This window comes from Musca autumnalis, unplaced genomic scaffold (genome assembly GCF_047663935.1).
Source record: "Musca autumnalis isolate F117 unplaced genomic scaffold, ASM4766393v1 scaffold_4, whole genome shotgun sequence".
Taxonomy (NCBI): domain Eukaryota; kingdom Metazoa; phylum Arthropoda; class Insecta; order Diptera; family Muscidae; genus Musca; species Musca autumnalis.
In genome coordinates this window covers 218,967,758-218,989,657 of record NW_027411977.1, presented here as the reverse complement: position 1 = coordinate 218,989,657, position 21,900 = coordinate 218,967,758, and the positions used below count along the sequence as shown (strand labels likewise).

Genomic DNA, 21,900 nt, shown 5'->3' with positions numbered 1-21,900 from the left:
TTCTAATTTTTCCATTTGTAATTCGAATTTTTCCACTTTTAGTTTGAATTTTTATATTTGTAAATCGAATTACAAATTACGAATAAAATAAATCGAATTATAAACAGACAAATTCAAAACACAAATGGAAAAATTCGAATTACAAATGAAAAAAACTCAAACTATATGAATGCAGCCTTTGAATTGTCAGTTACTTTGCATATAAGTCAAATGAATCTCACTCTCTTAAACAGATGATGATATAAAGATGTTGAGATGATTTAAGATGAAAGAGATGATAGAGTGTTGATGCAGCTTGATGAGATGAGGATGATAGGATAGAGATGATGAAATGATGGTGAGTAGAGATTGACGCCAAGGAATTATCTGGAAGAGTGAAGAGTCTGATTATTAAGGGTTGTTAAGGACCTTTGCCAAGCCATGCTAGATGTCTGGCAAAGTTGAGTAGGACGATGGGCACGGTGTGCCTTAACAAATTTAAATGGAAGGTGCTTACACCTCGGAAGTTTTTGCTGATTCTGAAACTACAATGCTCGTAGATGAGAAATATCAAGAAACAAAAAAAATCGCCGGAGGGATTTTAAAATAAATCGCGATTTAAGTTCCATTTTTAGGGGTTCTTAAGGTTTTCACGATTTTACTTGGAGTTCTATGTAAATGGGTCTAAAGAAAATGTTGTAGCAGAGAAAATTCTCCACAAGATTGGCCTTTATGATATTTTCGTAGGTTTTACCGTTTTTGAGATATGGAAGTTCAAATTGGGACAATGCACTGACTGTATCGTCCCCTTATAAAACAATATTATGCACAGTGCCCCTTAACTAACTTTTAATGGAAACCGCTTGCACAAGTGATGTTTTTGCGGATTCTGAAACAGCAATGTTCAAGATAAGAAAAATAAAAAAAAAAAACAGAAAAAATCGCCGGAGGTATTTTTAAATAAATCGCGATCAAAATTCACAATTTTAGGGTTTTTTTTAGGTTTTCACGATTTTGCTTGGAAACCGCAAGCCGCATCGAAATGAGTCTATGGAAAATGTTGTAGCTGTGAAAATTCTCCACAAGATTGACCTTTATCATATTTTCGTAGGTTTTACCGTTTTTGAGATATAGAGGTTCAATTCAAATTTTTAGGTTTTTATCTTAAATCTTCACGATTTTGCTTGAAAACCGCAAGTCATATGAAAATGGGACTAAAGAAAATGTTGAAGCTGTAAAAATTCTCTACAAGATTGGATGATTTATTTCTTCCTAGGTTGTACCATTTTCAAGATATATAAGTTTAGTTTGGGAAATTGCAGTAATGACATTGTTTTATAAGGAGACGATACAGTCAGTGCATTGTCTCAATTTGAACTTCTATATCTCTAAAACGGTAAAACCTAGGAAAATATCTTAAAGGCCAATCTTGTGGAGAATTTTCTCTGCTACAACATTTTCTTTAGACCCATTTACATAGAACTCGCGGTTTCCAAGCAAAATCGTGAAAACCTTAAGAACCCCTAAAGATGTGAACTTAAATCGCGATTTATTTTAAAATCCCTCCGTCGATTTTTTTTCTTGATATTTCTCATCTACGAGCATTGTAGTTTCAGAATCAGCAAAATCTTCCGAGGTGTAAGCACCTTCCATTTAAATTTGTTAAGGCACACCGTGTGGGATCTATGTTAGACAGGAAGGTCAGAGTGTCTATCTCATATCTGCCTAGTGTACGGTATCTCCTTGTTTGCAACATGGGACACCAACAAAGCAGATGTTCGACAGTCTCTATCTCCTCCGCATCTTCACATAGTCTGCAGTAGTCAATGCCACTGTCGTCCCATTTTGAAGTTAGGGACCTCACTCTGCAGTGACCTATTATATGTCCCACCGAGATTTCCATCCCTAACTTATCAAGTGAGAGGAGGGAAGCCGTTCTTCGACGAGAAACCACAGGCCAGATTGCATTGGATACCCCACAACCAGGTTCCAATAGCCATCTTTGATGTGCTTTCTCATTGAAGATCTCCCGAAGTTTGCCGATGTAGTGGCACATCGGTGGCCGGACGGTTTCATGAACTGATAAGTCGATAGACCTAGAGCCACCTCGAGCCAGTTCATCTGCTACCTCGTTTCCCATGATGTTGCTGTGACCCGGAAGCCAACATAGCTTGACGATATCGTGTATATCCTGCAGACCTCTCCTACAATCAAGAATAGCTCTTGAATTTATGGTCCATGACGATCTCAAGTATGTTTGGATGAATTCCGTTTCCGACAATCAGGGCAATCATGAATAAAAATTCCGTAGGGAATTTGTTTTCTTTCCACAATTTCACAATTGTTTATTTCCATATTTATGTCCAAGAAGAGAATATTTTTGTCGAATTGGCGAGAACATTCCATAATTAAGTGACTCTGGTGGTTTTTAGCTTTTCAAAATACCGATTTTAAAAAAACTCACTTTTTAAAATTATTTTCCGTGAGGAAAATTCCGAGGGAAACTTTCATGATTGTCCAAAATATGGAGTTGGAGGTACTTCTATAGATACTTTATGCTACTATCCTCTTTCCCCTTTAATCGCGAGAAAGCAAAGAGAGTTTCTCTATTCACTCACACAATTTTACCCCTACAATCACACAATGACAACAGTGTTTGCTTAAATTTTTGTTGTTGAATGCCGAACCATGCTATAGAGAGGGCGCTTCTACATGCTCTATAGATACTTTCGGCAAGAGACTTCAATAGACTCTTTCTCAAAACGGGGGTTCTTCTATAGACCCTTTCTGAAAAATGTTGCTTCTATAGACCCTTTCTGCAAGAAAGGTGCTTCTGTAGACCCTTTCTGCAAGAAATGAAGCTTCGTTAGTCCTTTTCTCCAGGAAAGGGTGCTTATATAGACCCTTTCTGTATGAAATGAAGCTTCGTAGGGCCCTTTCTGCAAGAAAGGGTGCTTCTATTGGTCCTTTCTGCACGAAAGAAAGCGTGCTTCTAAGATCCTTTCTGCAGGAAAGAAAGGGTATTTCTATAGACACTTTCTGAACGTAAGGGAGCTTCTTAAGACCCTTTTTGAATAAAAGGGTGTTTTTATAGACCCATTCTGAAAGAAATGATGATGCTTCTATAGAGCCTTTCTGAATGAAAGGGTGCTTCTATAGACCTTTTCTGAAAGAGAGGGTGCTTCTATAGACCCTTTCTGAAAGAAAGGGTGCTTCTATAGACCCTTTCTGCACGAAAGAAAGGGTGCTTCTATAGACCCTTTCTGCACGAAAGAAAGGGTGCTTCTATAGACCCTTTCTGCACGAAATAAAGGGTGCTTCTATAGACCCTTTCTGCACGAAAGAAAGGGTGCTTCTATAGACCCTTTCTGCACGAAAGAAAGGGTGCTTCTATAGACCCTTTCTGCACGAAAGAAAGGGTGCTTCTATAGTCCCTTTCTGAAAGAAATGATGCTTCCATAGACCCTTTCTGAACGAAAGGGTGCTTCTATAGAGCCTTTCTGAAAGAAAAGGTACTTCAATAGAGCCTTTCTGAAAAAGGGTTCTTCTATAGAGCCTTTCTGAAAGAAAGGGTGCTTCTATGGAGCATTTCTGAAAGAAAGGGTGCTTCTATAGAGCCTTTCTGAAAGAAAAGGTACTTCAATAGAGCCTTTCTGAAAAAAGGGTGCTTCTATAGAGCCTTTCTGAAAGAAAGGGTGCTTCTATATATACTTTCTGAAAGAAAAGGTGCTTCTATATATACTTTCTGCAAGAAATGAAGCTTCGTTAGTCCCTTTCTGCAGGAAGGAGTGCTTCTATAGACCCTTTCTGCAGGAAGGAGTGCTTCTATAGACCCTTTCTGCAGGAAAGAGTGCTTCTATAGACCCTTTCTGAAAGAAAAGGTACTTCAATAGAGCCTTTCTGAAAAAGGGTTCTTCTATAGACCCTTTCTAAAAGAAAGGGTGCTTCTATAGACCCTTTCTAAAAGAAAGGGTGCTTCTATAGGCCTTTTCTGAAAGAAAGGGTGCTCTATAGACCGTTTCTGAAAGAAAGGGTGCTTCTATAGACCCTTTTTGAAAGAAAGGGTGCTTCTATAGGCCGTTTCTGAAAGAAAGGGTGCTTCTATAGACCGTTTCTGAAAGAAAGGGTGCTTCTATGGACACTACCTGTAACAGAGGGTGCTTCTATGGACCCTTTCTGAAACAAAGGGTGCTTCTATAGGGCTTTTCTGAAAGAATGGGTGCTTCTATAGGCCTTTTCTGAAAGAATGGGTGCATCTATAGACACTTTCTGACGAATGTCTGCTTTTATAGACCGTTTCTGAAAGAAAGGTTGCTTCTATAGACACTACCTGTAACAGAGGGTGCTTCTATGGACACTACCTGTAACAGAGGGTGCTTCTATGGACACTATCTGTAACAGAGGGTGCTTCTATGGAACCTTTCTGAAAGAATGGGTGCTTCTATAGACCCTTTTTGAAAGAAAGGGTGCTTCTATAGACCGTTTCTGAAAGAAAGGGTGCTTCTATAGACCGTTTCTGAAAGAAAGGGTGCTTCTATAGACCGTTTCTGAAAGAAAGGGTGCTTCTATAGACCGTTTCTGAAAGAAAGGGTGCTTCTATAGACCGTTTCTGAAAGAAAGGGTGCTTCTATAGACCGTTTCTGAAAGAAAGGGTGCTTCTATAGACCGTTTCTGAAAGAAAGGGTGCTTCTATAGACCGTTTCTGAAAGAAAGGGTGCTTCTATGGACACTACCTGTAACAGAGGGTGCTTCTATGGACACTACCTGTAACAGAGGGTGCTTCTATGGACCCTTTCTGAAAGAAAGGGTGCTTCCATAGGGCTTTTCTGAAAGAATGGGTGCATCTATAGACACTTTCTGACGAATGTGTGCTTCTATAGACCGTTTCTGAAAGAAAGTGTGCTTCTATAGAACCTTTCTGAAAGAAAGTGTGCTTCTTTAAACCCTTTCTGAAAGAAAGGTTGCTTTTATAGAACCTATCTGAAAGAATGGGTGCTTCTATAGACCCTTTCCGAAAGAAAGGGTACTTCTATAGATCCTTTCTGCTTAAAAAAGGATGCTTTCATAGACACTTTCTGGACGGAAGGGTGCTTCTATAGACCATTTCTGAATGAAAGCGTGCTCTAGTCTCTTTCTGCAGGAAAGAGTGCTTCTATAGACCCTTTCTGCAAGAAATGAAGCTTCGTTAGGTCCGTTCTGCAGGAAAGGGTGCTTCTATAGACACTTTCTTCAAGAAATAAAGCATCGTTAGTCCATTTCTCAAAGAAAGGGTGCTTCTATAGACCCTTTTTGAAAGAAAGGGTGCTTCTATAGATCCTCCCCGAAAGAAAGGGTGCTTCTATAGACCCTTTTTGAAAGAAAGGGTGCTTCTATAGACCCTTTTTGAAAGAAAGGGTGCTTCTATAGACCCTTTTTGAAAAAAAAGGGTGCTTCTATAGACCCTTTTTGAAAGAAAGGGTGCTTCTATAGACCCTTCTTCAAAGAAAGGGAGCTTCTATAGACCCTTTTTAAAAGAAAAGGTGTTTCTATATATCCTTTCTAAAAGAAAAGGTGTTTCTAAAAATCCTTTCTGCAAGAAATGAAGTTTCGTTAGTTCCTTTCTGCAAGAAATGAAGTTTCGTTAGTTCCTTTCTGCAGGATGGGGGTGCTTCTATAGGGTGTTTCTCAAATATGAGGTGCTTCCATAGACACTGGCTGGTTGGTATACACGATAATTCTCGAACGGATAAATCGATTTGGTCCAAATGTTGGTCCTCGCAATTTGCTGTCTAACCTTAGCTCAAGAGTCATATTGACCCACTCCTTCGGGTTATATTCCCCACAAATGTTCAACATATTTCGCTAAAACGTTTCCACAAATAGATTAGGTCTGAATATACAAAATATATGAGTCTATTCTTTCAAAAACCTCCCACACAAATATTCAAAATTTTTCGCAAAAGGCAGTTTAAAAAAGTTACTTGACCGGCTTTCACATTTTTTAAGAGGGCTGCAATGTTTTCCGGAGCAAGTCCATACTTTCTGAGATATGACCCCAAAAGCTTTAAAAAACCCCTGCCGGGATCAACTATAATGACTGCAGAGCATGATAACTCACGAATTCTTATTTTGCCGAAACATATCAGACTAACCACATTCTGAATGGTGCAAAGGCGTCTTTTCCTATTGGACTTTTGACGAAGGGCAAAACATTTTCAGAAACCATGTGGCCAGATTGTGGCAGTGACATATTTATCTCAACACTGTGTGTCTGGGTCTGTACTGCCAAGTCTTTACGGTTTCTTCACCGTATAACTTACCGAGTTTGTCAATGAAAAAGCAAAGCGGTGGCTTAACACAATCCTCTACATTTGGGTCACAAGATTGACTTCTCCTCCTGATTAGTTCATAAACAAATTTTGGATTTTATGAAAAAGGACCCTATATCTCTGTCGTTTGCAAAGATTTCAGCTTGCACAAAAAGAAGGATGCTCAATCGTCCCGATTTCCTTCTCGTCTTTACAGATTCTATACATATGTTTCCACAACATCCCCGAAGGGACAAGGGAGACTTCTCTCATATCAATGAGTGCAAGCCGATGCATATTGCCTCAATGATATGGGACCTACCGTATGTTGCCAAGTCCGAACGGCGTCATACGACACCACTTGTAGAGAAGTTTTTCATGGCTAAAATACTCAGGAAATATCGCCAACATTGCTGAAGCGATTTGCCACCGCCGTACAAGCGGACGTGCTTACCACTGCACCACTGTGGCTCCCACAAATTGTACAATACATACCTAATGCTTTTTTGCTGCTTTCTCCAGTACTAAGAAATTATGCAGCTAATCATTTTGGATAGAAGACCTCCGTAGGTGGATTCTATAGGATGGAAGACCTCCGTAGGAGGGTTCTATAAGATAGAAGACCTCCGTAGGTGGGTTCTATAGGATAGAAGACCTCCGTAGGAGGGTTCTATAGGATAGAAGAAGGGTTCTATAGGACAGAAGACCTCCGTAGGAGGGTTCTGTAGGATAGAAGACCTCCGTAGGAGAGTTCTATAGGATAGATGACCTCCGTAGGAGGGTTCTGTAGGATAGAAGACCTCCGTAGGAGAGTTCTATAGGATAGATGACGTCCGTTGGAGGGTTCTATAGAATGGAAGACCTCCGTAGGAGGGTTCTATAAGATAGAAGACCTCCGTAGGAGAGTTCTATAGGATGGAAGACCTCCGTAGGAGGGTTCTATAGGATAGAAGACCTCCGTAGGGTTCTGTAAGATGGAGTCCTCCGTAGGAGGGTTCTATAGGATAGAAGATCTCCGTAGGAGGGTTCTGTAGGATAGAAGACCTCCGTAGGAGGGTTCTGTAGGATAGAAGACCTCCGTAGGAGGGTTCTATAGGATAGAAGATCTCCGTAGGAGGGTTCTATAGGATAGAAGATCTCCGTAGGAGGGTTCTGTAGGATAGAAGAACTCCGTAGGAGAGTTCTATAGGATAGATGACCTACGTAGGAGGGTTCTATAGAATGGAAGACCTCCGTAGGAGGGTTCTATAAGATAGAAGACCTCCGTAGGAGAGTTCTATAGGATAGAAGACCTCCGTAGGAGGGTTCTATAGGATAGAAGACCTCCGTAGGAGGGTTCTGTAAGATGGAGTCCTCCGTAGGAGGGTTCTATAGAATAGAAACCTCCGTAGGAGGGTTCTATAGGATAGAAGACCTCCGTAGGAGGGTTCTATAGGATAGAAGACCTCCGTAGGAGGGTTCTATAGGATAGAAGACCTCCGTAGGAGGGTTCTGTAAGATGGAGTCCTCCGTAGGAGGGTTCTATAGAATAGAAACCTCCGTAGGAGGGTTCTATAGGATAGAAGACCTCCGTAGGAGGGTTCTGTAAGATGGAGTCCTCCGTAGGAGGGTTCTATAGGATAGAAGATCTCCGTAGGAGGGTTCTATAGAATAGAAACCTCCGTAGGAGGGCTCTATAGGATAGAAGAAGGGTTCTATAGGACAGAACCTCCGTAGGGTTCTGTAAGATGGAGTCCTCCGTAGGAGGGTTCTATAGGATAGAAACCTCCGTAGGAGGGTTCTATAGAATAGAAACCTCCGTAGGAGGGTTCTATAGAATAGAAACCTCCGTAGGAGGGTTCTATAGAATAGAAACCTCCGTAGGAGGGTTCTATAGAATAGAAACCTCCGTAGGAGGGTTCTATAGAATAGAAACCTCCGTAGGAGGGTTCTATAGAATAGAAACCTCCGTAGGAGGGTTCTATAGGATAGAAGACCTCCGTAGGAGGGTTCTATAGGATAGAAGATCTCCGTAGGAGGGTTCAGTAGGATAGAAGATCTCCGTAGAAGGGTTCTGTAGGATAGAAGCCCTCCATAGGAGGCTTATTATTCTTTGCAGTGCACCATGCATGCCAGGGAAGTACGCAGGGTGTTTTCAAGTGACTCCGGACCACGCGAAATGAAATTTTTTTCATACAGTTTTAACATTTTGTTTCCAAAAAGTTAAATTTGGTCTATTGTCCCCAGGAAAAGAATTTTTGCGTACGTTAGTGTTGGTTGCCCAAGCTGTTTGAATTAATTATCCCGGATGCTAAAGAGATCCCACCGAATGGATGGTCTCAAGCTTCACATTAAAGGCTCTTTCTGTAGAAAGGTGGCTAGCATGTAGCCCTCCATGTCCTATTCTTTAAAACCTACCTCCTTATGCAGGGCGGTTTCTTTTTGGAAAACCTGTGATTTAGCCACATTGGCTGAAGACTTAGTTTTTGTATCGAAAGGGGAATCTGATGGTCTCAACACCTTCTCAACCTTCACAGGGTAAACCGATGACTTATAAACCAAGTTGCGGATGTGTCTTAAACCTTCAAAGTGTTCTGTCACTGGAACAGCAGTTTTCCACAGTTTTCACCTTTATAGGGGTATCAAAGGCTTCACTACCTTGCCAACTTCTTCCTTCAATGCTTTCTGACTAAGGAGTAATGCTTGTATAGTTTACGCTCTCCTCTCGTGCCTGAATATTTGGGAGACTTTCTCCTTGATGAGATTGAGACCAACTCTCTTCTGCCTGTAAATGACAGTTAACATTTATCTCGTCCATGTTTGAACTGCTGATGGCAGTAGGGAATGACATACAGTCGAACTTCTCCATAACGTAGCACATGGGGACCGAAGAACTACTACGTTATAGACAGATCATTTTGTTTGTTTGAGAATTTCCACTTGTCTTTTAAAAACAATTTCGTTATAGAGAAGTATTCGTTATAGGGAAGTTCGACTGTACTTTGTCCATTTTAAATACAGTTAGGGATAGGAAATTGGTGCACTTTTGAAAATGTCGAAGGTTTATCTCCACTTTTTTATTGATTTTGTGGAGGGACTGAGATCAACCGTTGCATAGCCCTTCCTACCACCGTTGGAATTTGACAAATGAGCCTGCTACACATAGGTATTTACGAGTTGTCACTAACACTCTGGCATTAAGGGGATCTCTTTTTAGGATATCACCAGGGTTCGTTCACAATTTTCTATATTCAAGAAAATGCATTTGAAATACGTCGTTTTAAATGGAGAAAATTGTGACTTTAAGGCCTCGCATCGCCTAAATTGCGCCTAAAAGTATGCAAAGAGAAATGTTAACATCTTTATTAAGGTGAAATATTCTTCACATCTATTGATGAATAGTTTTATTTCTATATATCCTTTGCAATTTTATCATATATTTTATCCAATACAACTATTAAAGTTGTCTACAAATACAACTACATGAAGGTACATACATACATACATACATACATATATTCATTTCACATAACAAAGGATAACATCATTCATATACACAATAACAAATATTTCTTTCAAATAACATAACCACCATTCTTCCTTATAACATACAATGCATACATTCACACATTACTTGATGTACTACATACATACATTTGAAAGTACACATTACATTTAACAACAAACATACATACATACGTATTTATTTATTATATATACTTTTTTCTTCTTCCTTCTCCTTTATATACATTATATAAAATGCGAATATACCATCAAACATATATGTATAACGAACACGTACACACATATACCAAACTAACTAATGGGGACAACAATATAAAAATTTAAATATTTTCTTTAACATTTTGAAAAATAAAATATAAACCCATAATCCACAACAATTTCAATTCTACAACAAACAAAACCAAAAAATTTCCTACTTTCTACTCCGTTTTTTCTCTACCAAAACCAAACAACAACAAAAAACCCCCTCTCATCCAAAAAAAAAAAAAAAAAAAAAAACCGCATTTAAAATTTGAAATAAAAAACAAACAACGATCAATGAAATTTTTGGTAATATTAACAACAACAAAATAAACAGCAAATCAAACAAGAAAATACACAGTGTACTAAGGCTCAAGTAAAAGCCTACAATGATTTGTTATACCTCACACAATTACAACAGCAACAACAACAACAACAGCAGCAACAACAGCAAGAGGAAGAAATCTACATAGATGGCAAACATTATAAAATTGTAAGAAAATCTCAGCACCCAGCCCAACAACAACAGCAGCAGCAACAACAACAGCATGTGTTACAAATCGAACAACATCCTAGTCCAGCATCATCGACCACCACCCAACATTATCCTGTATATGCCAGTCCAGCTTTAAGCTCGACGGGCAATTCCTCACCAGCATTGCATAATGTAGCCACCACCCCACCCCAAGTTATTGTTTATAAAACACAAACAGCGGCGGCGACGACAAATGAAACGCCACTGCGGGGGGGTCGTGGTGGTCAACAACAACAACATGTTGCAAACGCTGGTTCGCCTGCAACAATAACCGCCAATAACAACAGCAACAATGCCGCCGTTGCATATTCATCTGTGATACAAAGTACTTTGCAGCAGCATCAACAGCTGCAGCAACAACAACATAATCAGCAACAGCAACAACAAATTCACATGTGGAAAATCGAAGAAGATGATGGCTCTGGCCAACAACAGCAAGAAGATGTTAAAAATGTCTTGCAATTGCAGGTGAAACAGGAACACCATAACCTAGAATATAATCCAGGCAATGCATTAGGCAACAATGTTGTATTAAGTGAAAATTTAATTTTCAATTTGCCGCCAGGTTTGGAAATTAAACAAACCATGGTCCATAGCAATACTCAACAGCAGCAACAACAACAGCAGCAGCAACAGGCTGTGGCAGTTGCTGTGGCGAATTCGGTTTTACAACATACCCAGCAGCAGCAACACCACCAGCAGCAATTGCTGGTGCAACAACAACAGCATCAACATCAGCAGCAACAACAACTTTATAATGAACAAAATCGCCAACCTGCCGCTGAAAAGCGACGCCAACACATGATTGCGAATATGTTAATGTCACCGTCCACCACCCAACAAAATGTATCGTCGCCAAATAATAACCACCATCCCCACCACAACAACAGCTCTACGTCTTCGTCTTCCCATCAGGCAACGTCTTCGTCTGCTTCTTCAGGCACATCATCAACAACAACGTCACAGATTCAAATAAATTCTAAGGTTTGTATTTCATTATTATTATTATTTTTCTTTATTTTGTTTTTTTCCACCTTTTTTCTTCCTTTTTTGTTTTTGTATTATTTTTCTCCTCTTTTGTTTTTTGTTTTTATGTTTTTTTTTTTTTTGCTACAAAAATTAGTTATTATTATTTTAATTAACATTAACAATATTCCAAATAGGAGAACGCTATTTTTTGAGGTTATGTGGAAATGAAAAAAGATCACTTTCTTTATGGCTAAAAGTCGGTTATAAATGTGAAGCCATGTTTATATTCAGATATTAGCTCTGTAATGCAATACATTTCATGAACTAAAAGTAGAAATTATTAATTAGGGGCCTATTATAGAAAGTTTGTTCCAGTGTTCGAACGTAGAATGGACTTGAAAACGACTGTTTAGATTGCTTCGTCAGTATGCCAATATCAAATGTAGTCTCTACACCTTTTTGGTTTACTCATAGTTCTCTGAGCCAAAGTTTTAAACTTCTATAGTCTTTAGAAGTCTACCAAAAAATCTGTTGCCTAAAATTATGCAACACTTTTCATTTATTTTTCTCCACCCTTTAATATGCTGAAATGATTTTATTCACATTTTTCATGTTGGTCTGTAGAATTTTTATGGGCAATGGACTTTTATTTTTTTTTTTTTTCAATTCAATTTATTTTCATAAATGGGAACCTAGCCCATAGGGCCAAGAGCGGTTCCAAAAGCTACAAAACATATTTTTTTCGGAACAAGGTCTCCTAGTGTGCCCCAAATACGTTAGGACCAAATCGGTTTCAGACAATTTAGAGTCCAAGTAGGTAACAACTTCTACATTCTTCCTGAGTCTAACATTTCTTTGACCCTTTGAAATGCTGAAATGATTTTGTTCACATTTTTCATGTTGGTCTGTAGAATTTTTATGGGCGATGGACTTTTATTTATTTATTTCGGAACAGGGTCTCCTAATGTGCCCCAAATACGTTCTTTCTGAGTCTAACAATAATCTGTTGCCTAAAATTATGCAAAATTTTTTTTTTTTGTTAAGGATATTATTCACATTTCATGTGATGTGCCGATCACAATACCAATTACTAGATTTTTTATGGGTGAGGATTTGTTTTTTGTTCGGAACAAAGCCCCTAGTCTTGCTTTTATACCCTCAGCCTTGTGGCTAACGAAGTCGAAAATGTGCCCCATACGTTAGAACAAAATCTGTTTCAGACAATTTGGAGTCTAAATAGGCAACTTCTACGTTCTTCTCGAGTTTATCAAAAGTATGTTGCCTAAAATTATGCAACAATTTTTAATGTTGACCCTTTGTGTGGTCTGTATCGAAATTAATACCAATTACTAGAATTTTTGTCCCGCCTGGGATTTTTGTGGTACAATTATTACTAGAATTTTTATGGGTAAGGACTTTTTTTGGTGATCGAAACATGGCCCCTAGTCCTGCTTTTATATCCTTAGTCTTGTGGCTAAAGAAGTCGAAATGTGCCTCATCGAAATAATGATTTTACACTCCAAATCCGTTACAGACAATTTGGAGTTTATCGATCTATGTTTGTCCGTCCGCGCGTCTTTCTGGCTGGCTGGTGCACACGATAACTTTCGAATGGAGTAACCAATTTGGTCCAAACTTTGTACATTTTAACGTGTCTTTCTCCCCCCAAAAAAGTTTAAACATTTCTGATTTTGAGCAGTTTAAGGACTGTTCGATAATCATTTTGGATACCAAAGGTTGTCTTTGTGGTCCTGATTACAATAATACAATTTTTTCGTGGGCAAGTTCATACTTCCTAGCTGCGGGCACAACTGAATTGTGCCCAAGAACAACATATTCCGAAAAACTCTTCCCGAAAGATTTCAAAATAATTCAAAATGTTATCTTAAGTGCAGTTTAAGAGCTTTTCAAGTATCGTTTTGAAAATTTTACCGAAGGTAGTTGTTATAGTTCTCATTATAACATATAATGTGTTTTATGGGCAAGTCCATACTATCTGAAATAATTCTCCGAAAACTCTAAAACCCCATGTCCGCTAAAATTACGATTAGCACAAATCCCACAGCAGCGGGATTTTTCTTACCGGGTTGACTCGAAACTATACTGTTTCGGCCAGCGGCTGCCAACTCTTCCCCCAAGATTTCAACAAATTCAAAATGCTATCTTAAGTGCAGTTTAAGAGCTTTTCAAGTATCGTTTTGAAAATTTTACCGAAGATAGTTATAGTTCTCATTATAACGGTTTAATGTGCTTTGTAGGCAAGTCCATACTTCCTAAAATAAATCTGCGAAAACTCTAGAACCCCATGTCGGCACCAACTAAAATTACGATTAGCACTAATCCCACGACAGCGGGTTCTTTCTTTCCGGGTTGACTCGAAACTATAGTGTTTAGGCCAGCGGCTGCTAACACTGCTACAACAACAACAACTGATTAGCACGATCATTTTCGAATTTCTAACAATAGCTCATCTTTAGCGAACCTCCTCGCGGGGTCTGGGTGGCCCATGTGGCTTCCCACCATATGGTCTTTGGCGGGTTTTTGCCTTTGCGAGCCATCCCAGGTTGGACTTCTTTAACTGTCTGGCGAGCGGCAAGCTTCGCGTATGACGTGACTGTTCGAAGCGAAAGCCACCTTGTTTGATATTGTGGTTGGGACCGAGGGAGTAGAGTTGACTTGCCCTGCCCAAAGCAGAATTGCCGTCCGCGAGGGATCTGGACAGCATGAAAACGCCGCTTTTTTGGACTTACTGGATCCAGTGTAGTCAAGGCAGTTTTCATACTGCTAACTACCTCCGGCCCAGTAAACCGAATCCGTTCGAAAGGTAGGGAAAGTTTTTCAACGTGAGAGTTCTTCCTCTCGAAGAGCTTCACAAATCGAAGCTTTAACCATATCTCCCGGAAATCCGCCTGCGAAACACATCATGGGGATTAGTCCACGAACTTGGAACAAGATAGCCGGGCATGTACGTTGTTTCCAGGGATTTACTACTTCGTCATGGTTGGGGATGTGGGAAAATTATCAATCTCTTCATCCACAGCCTCATCTGCAATAGCGTCCAGTATGAGAATGGCAGGTCTGTCGGAAGAGACCGACTTTCCATCGCCTGAGGGAGTTGCTCACAGATCGTCTGGGCTGGTGCTCTAGAGCAACTGATGAAGACAGTTCTCTGTTCGATTTAAATGGGATGACCGTAATGTCTATCTTATCATCCGAAAACCGATTGGATGTTTGCCAGTTTGTCTGGGGAGAACTTCCCGGCTCAGACCTAGAGTCGCACTAGTCCCTAAGAAGATCGAGCAATTCCCTGATGTGCGTATGAATCCCATGGTCGGTGTGGAGCAGTAGTCCTGGCCCAACTAAGTCTAATACTCGCTGAGGCGCCCTGCAAACCTGAAACATGGATGGGCACGAGTTCGCTTAACATAAGTCACACTTTTTCTCAGTAAGTGTCCAAATGAAACATTTTTTTTCAGAAAGGGTCCAAAGAAGCCCAATTTCTTTCAGAAAGAGTCCAAAGAAGCCCAATTTTTTTCAGAAAGGGTCCAAAGAAGCCCAATTTTTTTCAGAAAGGGTCTATAGAAGCACCCTTTCTATCAGAAAGGTTTTATAAAGGTGCCATTTCTATCAGAAAGGTTTTATAGAGGTACCCTTTCTATCAGAAAGGGTCTATAGAAGCACCCTTTTCTATCAGAAAGGGTCTATAGAAGCACCCTTTCTATCAGAAAGGTTTTATAGAGGTGCCCTTTCTATCAGAAGGGTCTATAGAATCCCCCTTTCTATCAGAAAAGGTCTATAGAAGCACCCTTTCTATAAGAAAGAGGTACCCTTTCTATCAGAAAAGGTCTATAGAAACAACCTTTCAATCAGAAAAGTTTTATAGAGGTACCCTTTTTATCAGAAAGGTTTTATAAAGGTACCCTTTCTATCAGAAAGGGTCTATAGAAGCACCCTTTTCTATCAGAAAGGTTTTATAGAGGTGCCCTTTCTATCAGAAAGGGTCTTTAGAAGCACCCTTTCTATCAGAAAGAGGTACCTTTCTATCAGAAAAGTTTTATAGAGGTACTCTTTCTATCAGAAAGGTTTTATAAAGGTACCCTTTCTATCAGAAAGGTTTTATAAAGGTACCCTTTCTATCAGAAAGGTTTTATAGAGGTACTTCTATCAGAAAGGGTCTATAGATAACCATTTCTATCAAAAATGGTCTATAGAAGCACCCTTGCTATCAGAAGGGTTCTATAGAAGCATCCTTTCTATCAGAAATGGTCTATAGAAGCACCCTTTCTATCAGAAAGGGACTATGGGAGCACCCTTTCTATCAGAAAGGGCCTATAGAAGCACCATTTCTACCGGAAATGGTCTATAGAAGCACCCTTTCTATCAGAAAGGTTTTATAGAGGTACCCTTTCTATCAGAAAGGGTCAATAGAAGCACTTTTTCTATCAGAAAGGGTCAATAGAAGCACCCTTTCTATCAGAAAGGGTCTATAGAAGCACCATTTCTATCAAAAATGGTCTATAGAAGCACCCTTGCTATCAGAAGGGTTCTATAGAAGCACCCTTTCTATCAGAAAGGGTCTATAGAAGCACCATTTCTATCAAAAATGGTCTATAGAAGCACCCTTGCTATCAGAAGGGTTCTACAGAAGCACCCTTTCTATCAGAAAGGGTCTATAGAAGCTCCCTTTCTATTAGAAAGGGTCTATAGAAGCACCCTTTCTATCAGAAAGGGTCTATAGAAGCACCCTTTCTATCAGAAAGGTTCTATAGAAGCACCCTTTCTATCATAAAGGGTCTATAGAAGCACCCTTTCTATCATAAAGGGTCTATAGAAGCACCCTTTCTATCAGAAAGGTTCTATAGAAGCACCCTTTCTATTAGAAAGTGTCTATAGAAGCACCCGTTCTATCAGGAGGGGTCTATAGAAGCACCCTTTCTATCAGAAGGGGTCTATAGAAGCACCCTTTCAATCAAAAAGGGTCTATAGAAGCACCCTTTCTATCAGAAAGGTTCTATACAAGCACCCTTTCTATCAGAAAGTGTCTATAAAAGCACCCTTTCTATTGGAAAGTGTCTATAGAAGCACCCTTTCTATCAGAAAGGTTCTATAGAAGCATCCTTTCTATCAGAAAGGGTCTATTAAAGTACCCTTTCAATCAAAAAGGGTCTATTAAAGCACCCTTTCAATCAAAAAGGGTCTATAGAAGCACCCTTTCTATCAGAAAGTGTCTATAGAAGCATCCTTTCTATCAGAAAGTGTCTATAGAAGCACCCTTTCTATCAGAAAGGGTCTATAGAGGCACCCTTTCTATCAGAAAGGGTCCATAGAAGCACCCTTTCTATCAGAAAGGGTCTATAGAAGCATCCTTTCTATCAGATAGGGTCTGTAGAATCACCCTTTCTATCAGAAAGGGTCTGTAGAATCACTCTTTTTATCAGAAAGTGTCTATAAAGGCACCCTTTCTATCAGAAAGTGTCTATAGAATCACCCTTTCTATCAGAAAGGTTCTATAGAAGCATCCTTTCTTACAGAAAGGGTCTATTAAAGCACCCTTTCTCTCAGTGAGGGTCCAAAAAAGCCCAATATCTTTCAGACTGGATCTATAATAGCCCTTTTCTATCAGAAATGGTCTATAGAAACACTCTTTCTATCAGAAAGGGCCTATACAGAAGGCCTGTAGAAGAAGCCTTTCTTCAGAAAGGGTCTATAGAAGTCCGCCTTCTTTCATAAAATATCTTAAAAGCTCATTTTCTTTCAGAAATGTTCTATAGAAGCCCACTTTCTTAAGAAAGTGTATATGGAGGCAATTTTTTTGGTCCCAAAGTAAGCTCCCAAACTCTATACATGACTAGAAGAAGAACATAGTTCCCAAAACAAGGGTACTGAAAATTGGATAAAACCTATAGCCACAATTTCCTTATTGTATCCATTCTAGGCTCTCTGCACAGATCGAAGTTAAACTTTGGCTGGCAACCATATAAATCCATATACATAATAAACATATATTCCGAAAATTCCAGTTGCTGGTGGGGTTCTCAACAGTTTTCTATTCTCTTCCTCTTTGTGACTTTTCATATAGAATCTGCTGTTAGGACTCCTAATAGGACTCATTGGACTCATTGCAAAATGTTGTCATTCATATCGTTATATTTCACATAGGGTGTCCAAAAAACCGGTTTTTCCAAAAAAAAAAAACGGTTTTCGGTTAACCGAAATTTTAAATTTTTTCAAAAACCGGTTTTCGGTTTTCAAAAATTTTCAAAACCGGTTAACCGGTTTAAATCGGTTTTATTAAATAGGTACAAATTTGCTCATAATTGATATATATTTGATTAAAAATGTGCGGCAGGGGGCAAATTAAGTATAACGACTTCGTTATTATATAATTATATCATAATATCCGTGTTATTTGACAATAAACCTCGAAGTGGGGACAGCAAAATTAGGACCGAAATTCTTCCCTAAGAATAGTAAAAGCCCTTACAAATATAAAATTGTGTACCAAAAGATTTAAGTTTACATTTTATTAAGTTCCGGTACTTCGTCTTGCTTTGCCAACCTCAAATTATCGTGAAATGCCTGAAAATTCGGCGGTCATTTGAATAATGACTAAGTTGGACCAAACATTCGTTTTAAATTGTAGCTACTATAGCTCTAGTGCACTGTATTAGTTCCAAAATGTATGAGTAGCTTCATACAAACTAACGTATAATATCACGTATACGCAGATTTTTCATACAAATGGTGTGTACCATTGGAACTGCGTAGTGAACTTTATTGGCACAACTCAACATTTTACACAAAATATTTCTAAAATTTAAAGGTATCTGACATTTAAAACTTTGCCGTACCTTGTGTTAGTTAAGTTTAGCTTACCTTCAAGAATACAATTGTAATGAAATATTAAAAATATTACTATTTTTTTAAACCGGTTATTCGACACAAATAACCGGTTTTTTCGGTTAACCGAAAATGACGTTTTTGACGGAGACCGGTTTCGGTTTTGTAACTCAAAACCGGGTAACCGGTTAACCGGTTTCGGTTTTGGACACCCTAATTTCACATTATCAGTAGTTAGTTGTAGATTCCTATAGAACCTAACCTAACAAAAAATTAGTGAAACTTAATTATATGTATATAATTTTGCTCAAATTTAAAAAAAATATATATTTTTTATATAGAAAATAACAAAAGAAAATGTGTTTTTAAAAACAAAATAGAAAAAAAAACAATCATCTTCCTCCTCTGTGTGTATCTTTTAATATAAATTAAGTAAATAACTCTATCTCTCTCTATGTTTCTCTTCTAAAATGTTCTCTTTCTCATTCTGAGGTTGCTTAATCCTATGTAATTGTAATATTAAAAAATAAATACTAACAACTTTTAAAATATGGTTTAAGGTCTACTTTCAAATAGGCGAATCACAATTATTCTGATATCTAAAATCCGTAGTTACAGCAATGTAAAAATCTATTTATTATAAGAGGGCCATGAGTGGTGATATAGGTTATGGATAATTGTGGTTCAACTGGACTTTTTCATTTACAATTCCTCTTCTTCTTCTTCTAGTTCTCTATTTCCTCCTTCTTTTTCTTACAAATTAATATAAAATTATTAGATCATAATTTGTTGTTGGTTTATTATTTGTTTTCTTGTAAATAATATTTCACCACCACTAACACTTAATCACTGTTTTACTATATACATATATTCTTATATATAAATGTGTATATTTGTGTTTTATATAATAAGAATAATTTGTATTTTTGTGTGTTTTGTTTAAAACCCAAAAAAAAATCATATTAAATACACCTATTTGAACCTGTGACGTTTTATACAAATGTTGTAAACCAATAAAAAAAACGTAAAACGTATGCCATGTTGAGGAAGATGAGCGTAAGAAAATCCCTATTTTTTGTTGTAATACATTTTCTTTAACAAATATTTTCATATATAAAAAGAAGAGAAAAACAAAACGATGCAAAAACATTGGAACAAAATGCTTGTGTTTCACTCTTTCCCCCCCTATTTACACTCAATTCCACTCCACTCACTCTCTTTGTTACAAAAGATGAAACGACAAACAGTTTTTTGCTTCCGTTTCTTTTTACCACCAGTTTTTAACAACAATTTTTTTGTTTTTGTTTTCTTGCAGGCTGAGGAAAAACATCAACAACAACAAATGGTGGCAAAGACCACTAAAACACCACGCAAGAGACAGCCGAAAAAGACGCTTATCACAAATGATTATGAGGCTGAACAAAGTCCACAGCAAGACACAACGGCAGCAAGTCATCATCAGCAGCAGCAGCAACAACAACAGCAACATGTTCAACAGCAGCAGCAACAACAACAAGCCACATATTATGATTTTAACAACAAATGGAATACGACAGCATTAAAACAGGAGAATAATACAACAACACCGGCAGTACAAGTGCCAGCAATAAATATTCCCACATATGTTAATCCTCATACCCAGCAGCATGCCCAGCAACAGCAGCAGCAACAACAGCAGCAGCAGCAACAACAGCAGCAACAACAACAGCAGCAGCAACAGGCTGCAGTTGCTGCCCATCAGCAGCAGCAACAACAACAAGTACCACAACCTGCTCATTTGCAATCATCACAAGCCCAATCACACTTAACCAACCTATCGCCGTACTATCCCAACTTTACACAACAAATTGCCTCACAATATTCAGCATGTATGCAACAGACAGCAGCGGCTGCCGGTGCCATCCAGCACACACTGTATAATCTCAATCAGCATCAGCAACAAATTCAACAACAAGCGGCGGCAAATCAACAACAGCAGCAAAATACTGCTGCAGCTGCCACACCCGCAGCAGTGGTGGCGGCAGTGGCCGCTGCAGCTGCCCCCTCAGTTACGGCAGCAAGCCAGCAACAACAACAGCAACAACAGGAGGAACAACAACAGCAACAAGCCGCCCAAGAGGCAGCCAGCAATAAAGTGATTGTACCCAACATCGAAGAGGAATTGGATTTCCTTGCCGATTCAACACCCAAACAGGGTTATGCCAGTGCCAGTGATTCATCGCGCAATGCGTCGACGAAACCAACCAACATCGGTATCTACAATCCCAATACAAATAGCAATGATTCCACCGGCAAGCTGTCAACGAAATCCAATGCCAGCGCCAATGCCACTGGCGGCAGCCATTTGGCCAACAGTGCAACAGCCAATTCATCGTATGTGCCTCCCGAAAAGAAGCCCGTGGTTGGTACATCCATTGGTGAAAAGAAAACCCAATTTATGGATAGTTATTTGAAGTTCTTGCAAGGTGATCGTGAGGAGGATACAGCAACAACGGCCAAGGGTGGAAGGAAAAACAACTATTCAAAGGCAACAAATGCTGGTGGTGGTGGGGGAATTGTTGGCGGCGGCGGTGGTGGTGGTGGTGGCGGAGGTGGTGGCAAACGTGGCAAAGCAGCCCAAGCACAACAACAGGTCCAAGCTCAACAACAAGCCCAAGCGCAAGCGCAACAACAACAGCAGCAACAACAAAACGACGAAGCTATGACTGCGGCGGCTCACCTAGATCCACATGGTGCTTCACAACAACAACATGGTCAAATGGTGACCGGTGATGATGGCCATCAAATCAAAATTTTATCACAAACACAAATATTGCCCAAAAAGCGACCACATGCACAAATGCAGGCTGCTGCAGCAGCGGCGGCTGCACAACAACAACAACAGACAGCAAACAATTCGAATTCCCATACAGGTACATCGGTAATACAACAACATCCTCAGCATTCAGAACATCAACAACAGCAGCAGCAACAACAACATGAGCAATCATTCCGTCCCTATGGACAACATCAACAGCAACAGCCCCAACATCATCAGCAGCAACAACAACAATACTGTGCACAAATGGGTTATGGCACGACAACACCAAATGCATCAGCGGCGGCCTCATCATCCACAACTGGAGGCGGCGGCACCAGTCAAGGTATGTTGCTACTTGACCAACAATCCAATTCTACTACTCCTAGTAGCCGTAGTCCATTAAATGCTTTCAACAACTCTACTACTACTACAGCTCCTCACCATAATTCCTCTTCCGCCGCCACTAGCGTACCACACAACAATCATCATCATTTTTTAAATTTTCTCTGGTCATGGCGTTGAAAAGAAACGGGCTAAAGAAAGTTTACTAAAGAAAAAAAAAAAATAGTAAGCCTTTTTTTCTTCTCCTCAGAAACCGCAAAAAAAGAAACACCAATCACTTTTATATATATACATACTCGGAACAAATCTATATATATATAAAGAAAACAGTATTCATATATACAGTAACTTGGAAACTAAATTTTCATGGCGCATAGAGATTTCCTATTTTGGGTTTATTTTCC

At 39.1% G+C, this 21,900-nt stretch overlaps 1 protein-coding gene across 33 annotated transcripts in view; it reads left to right on the top strand.

The window, feature by feature from the left end:
• Positions 1–21,900, top strand: part of LOC141402858 (uncharacterized) — a 67,624-nt gene that overhangs the window by 14,926 nt on the left and 30,798 nt on the right. For 13 of the 33 annotated variants that reach the window (XM_073984892.1, XM_073984894.1, XM_073984902.1 and 10 more), the window contains 2 exons: positions 10,348–11,529; positions 19,670–21,497. In XM_073984892.1, coding sequence (XP_073840993.1) covers positions 10,348–11,529; positions 19,670–21,497 — 3,010 coding nt within the window. The remainder of the gene's footprint in view (positions 1–10,347; positions 11,530–19,669; positions 21,498–21,900) is intronic. The other 20 variants (XM_073984913.1, XM_073984926.1, XM_073984917.1 and 17 more) reach the window with 2 other exon arrangements.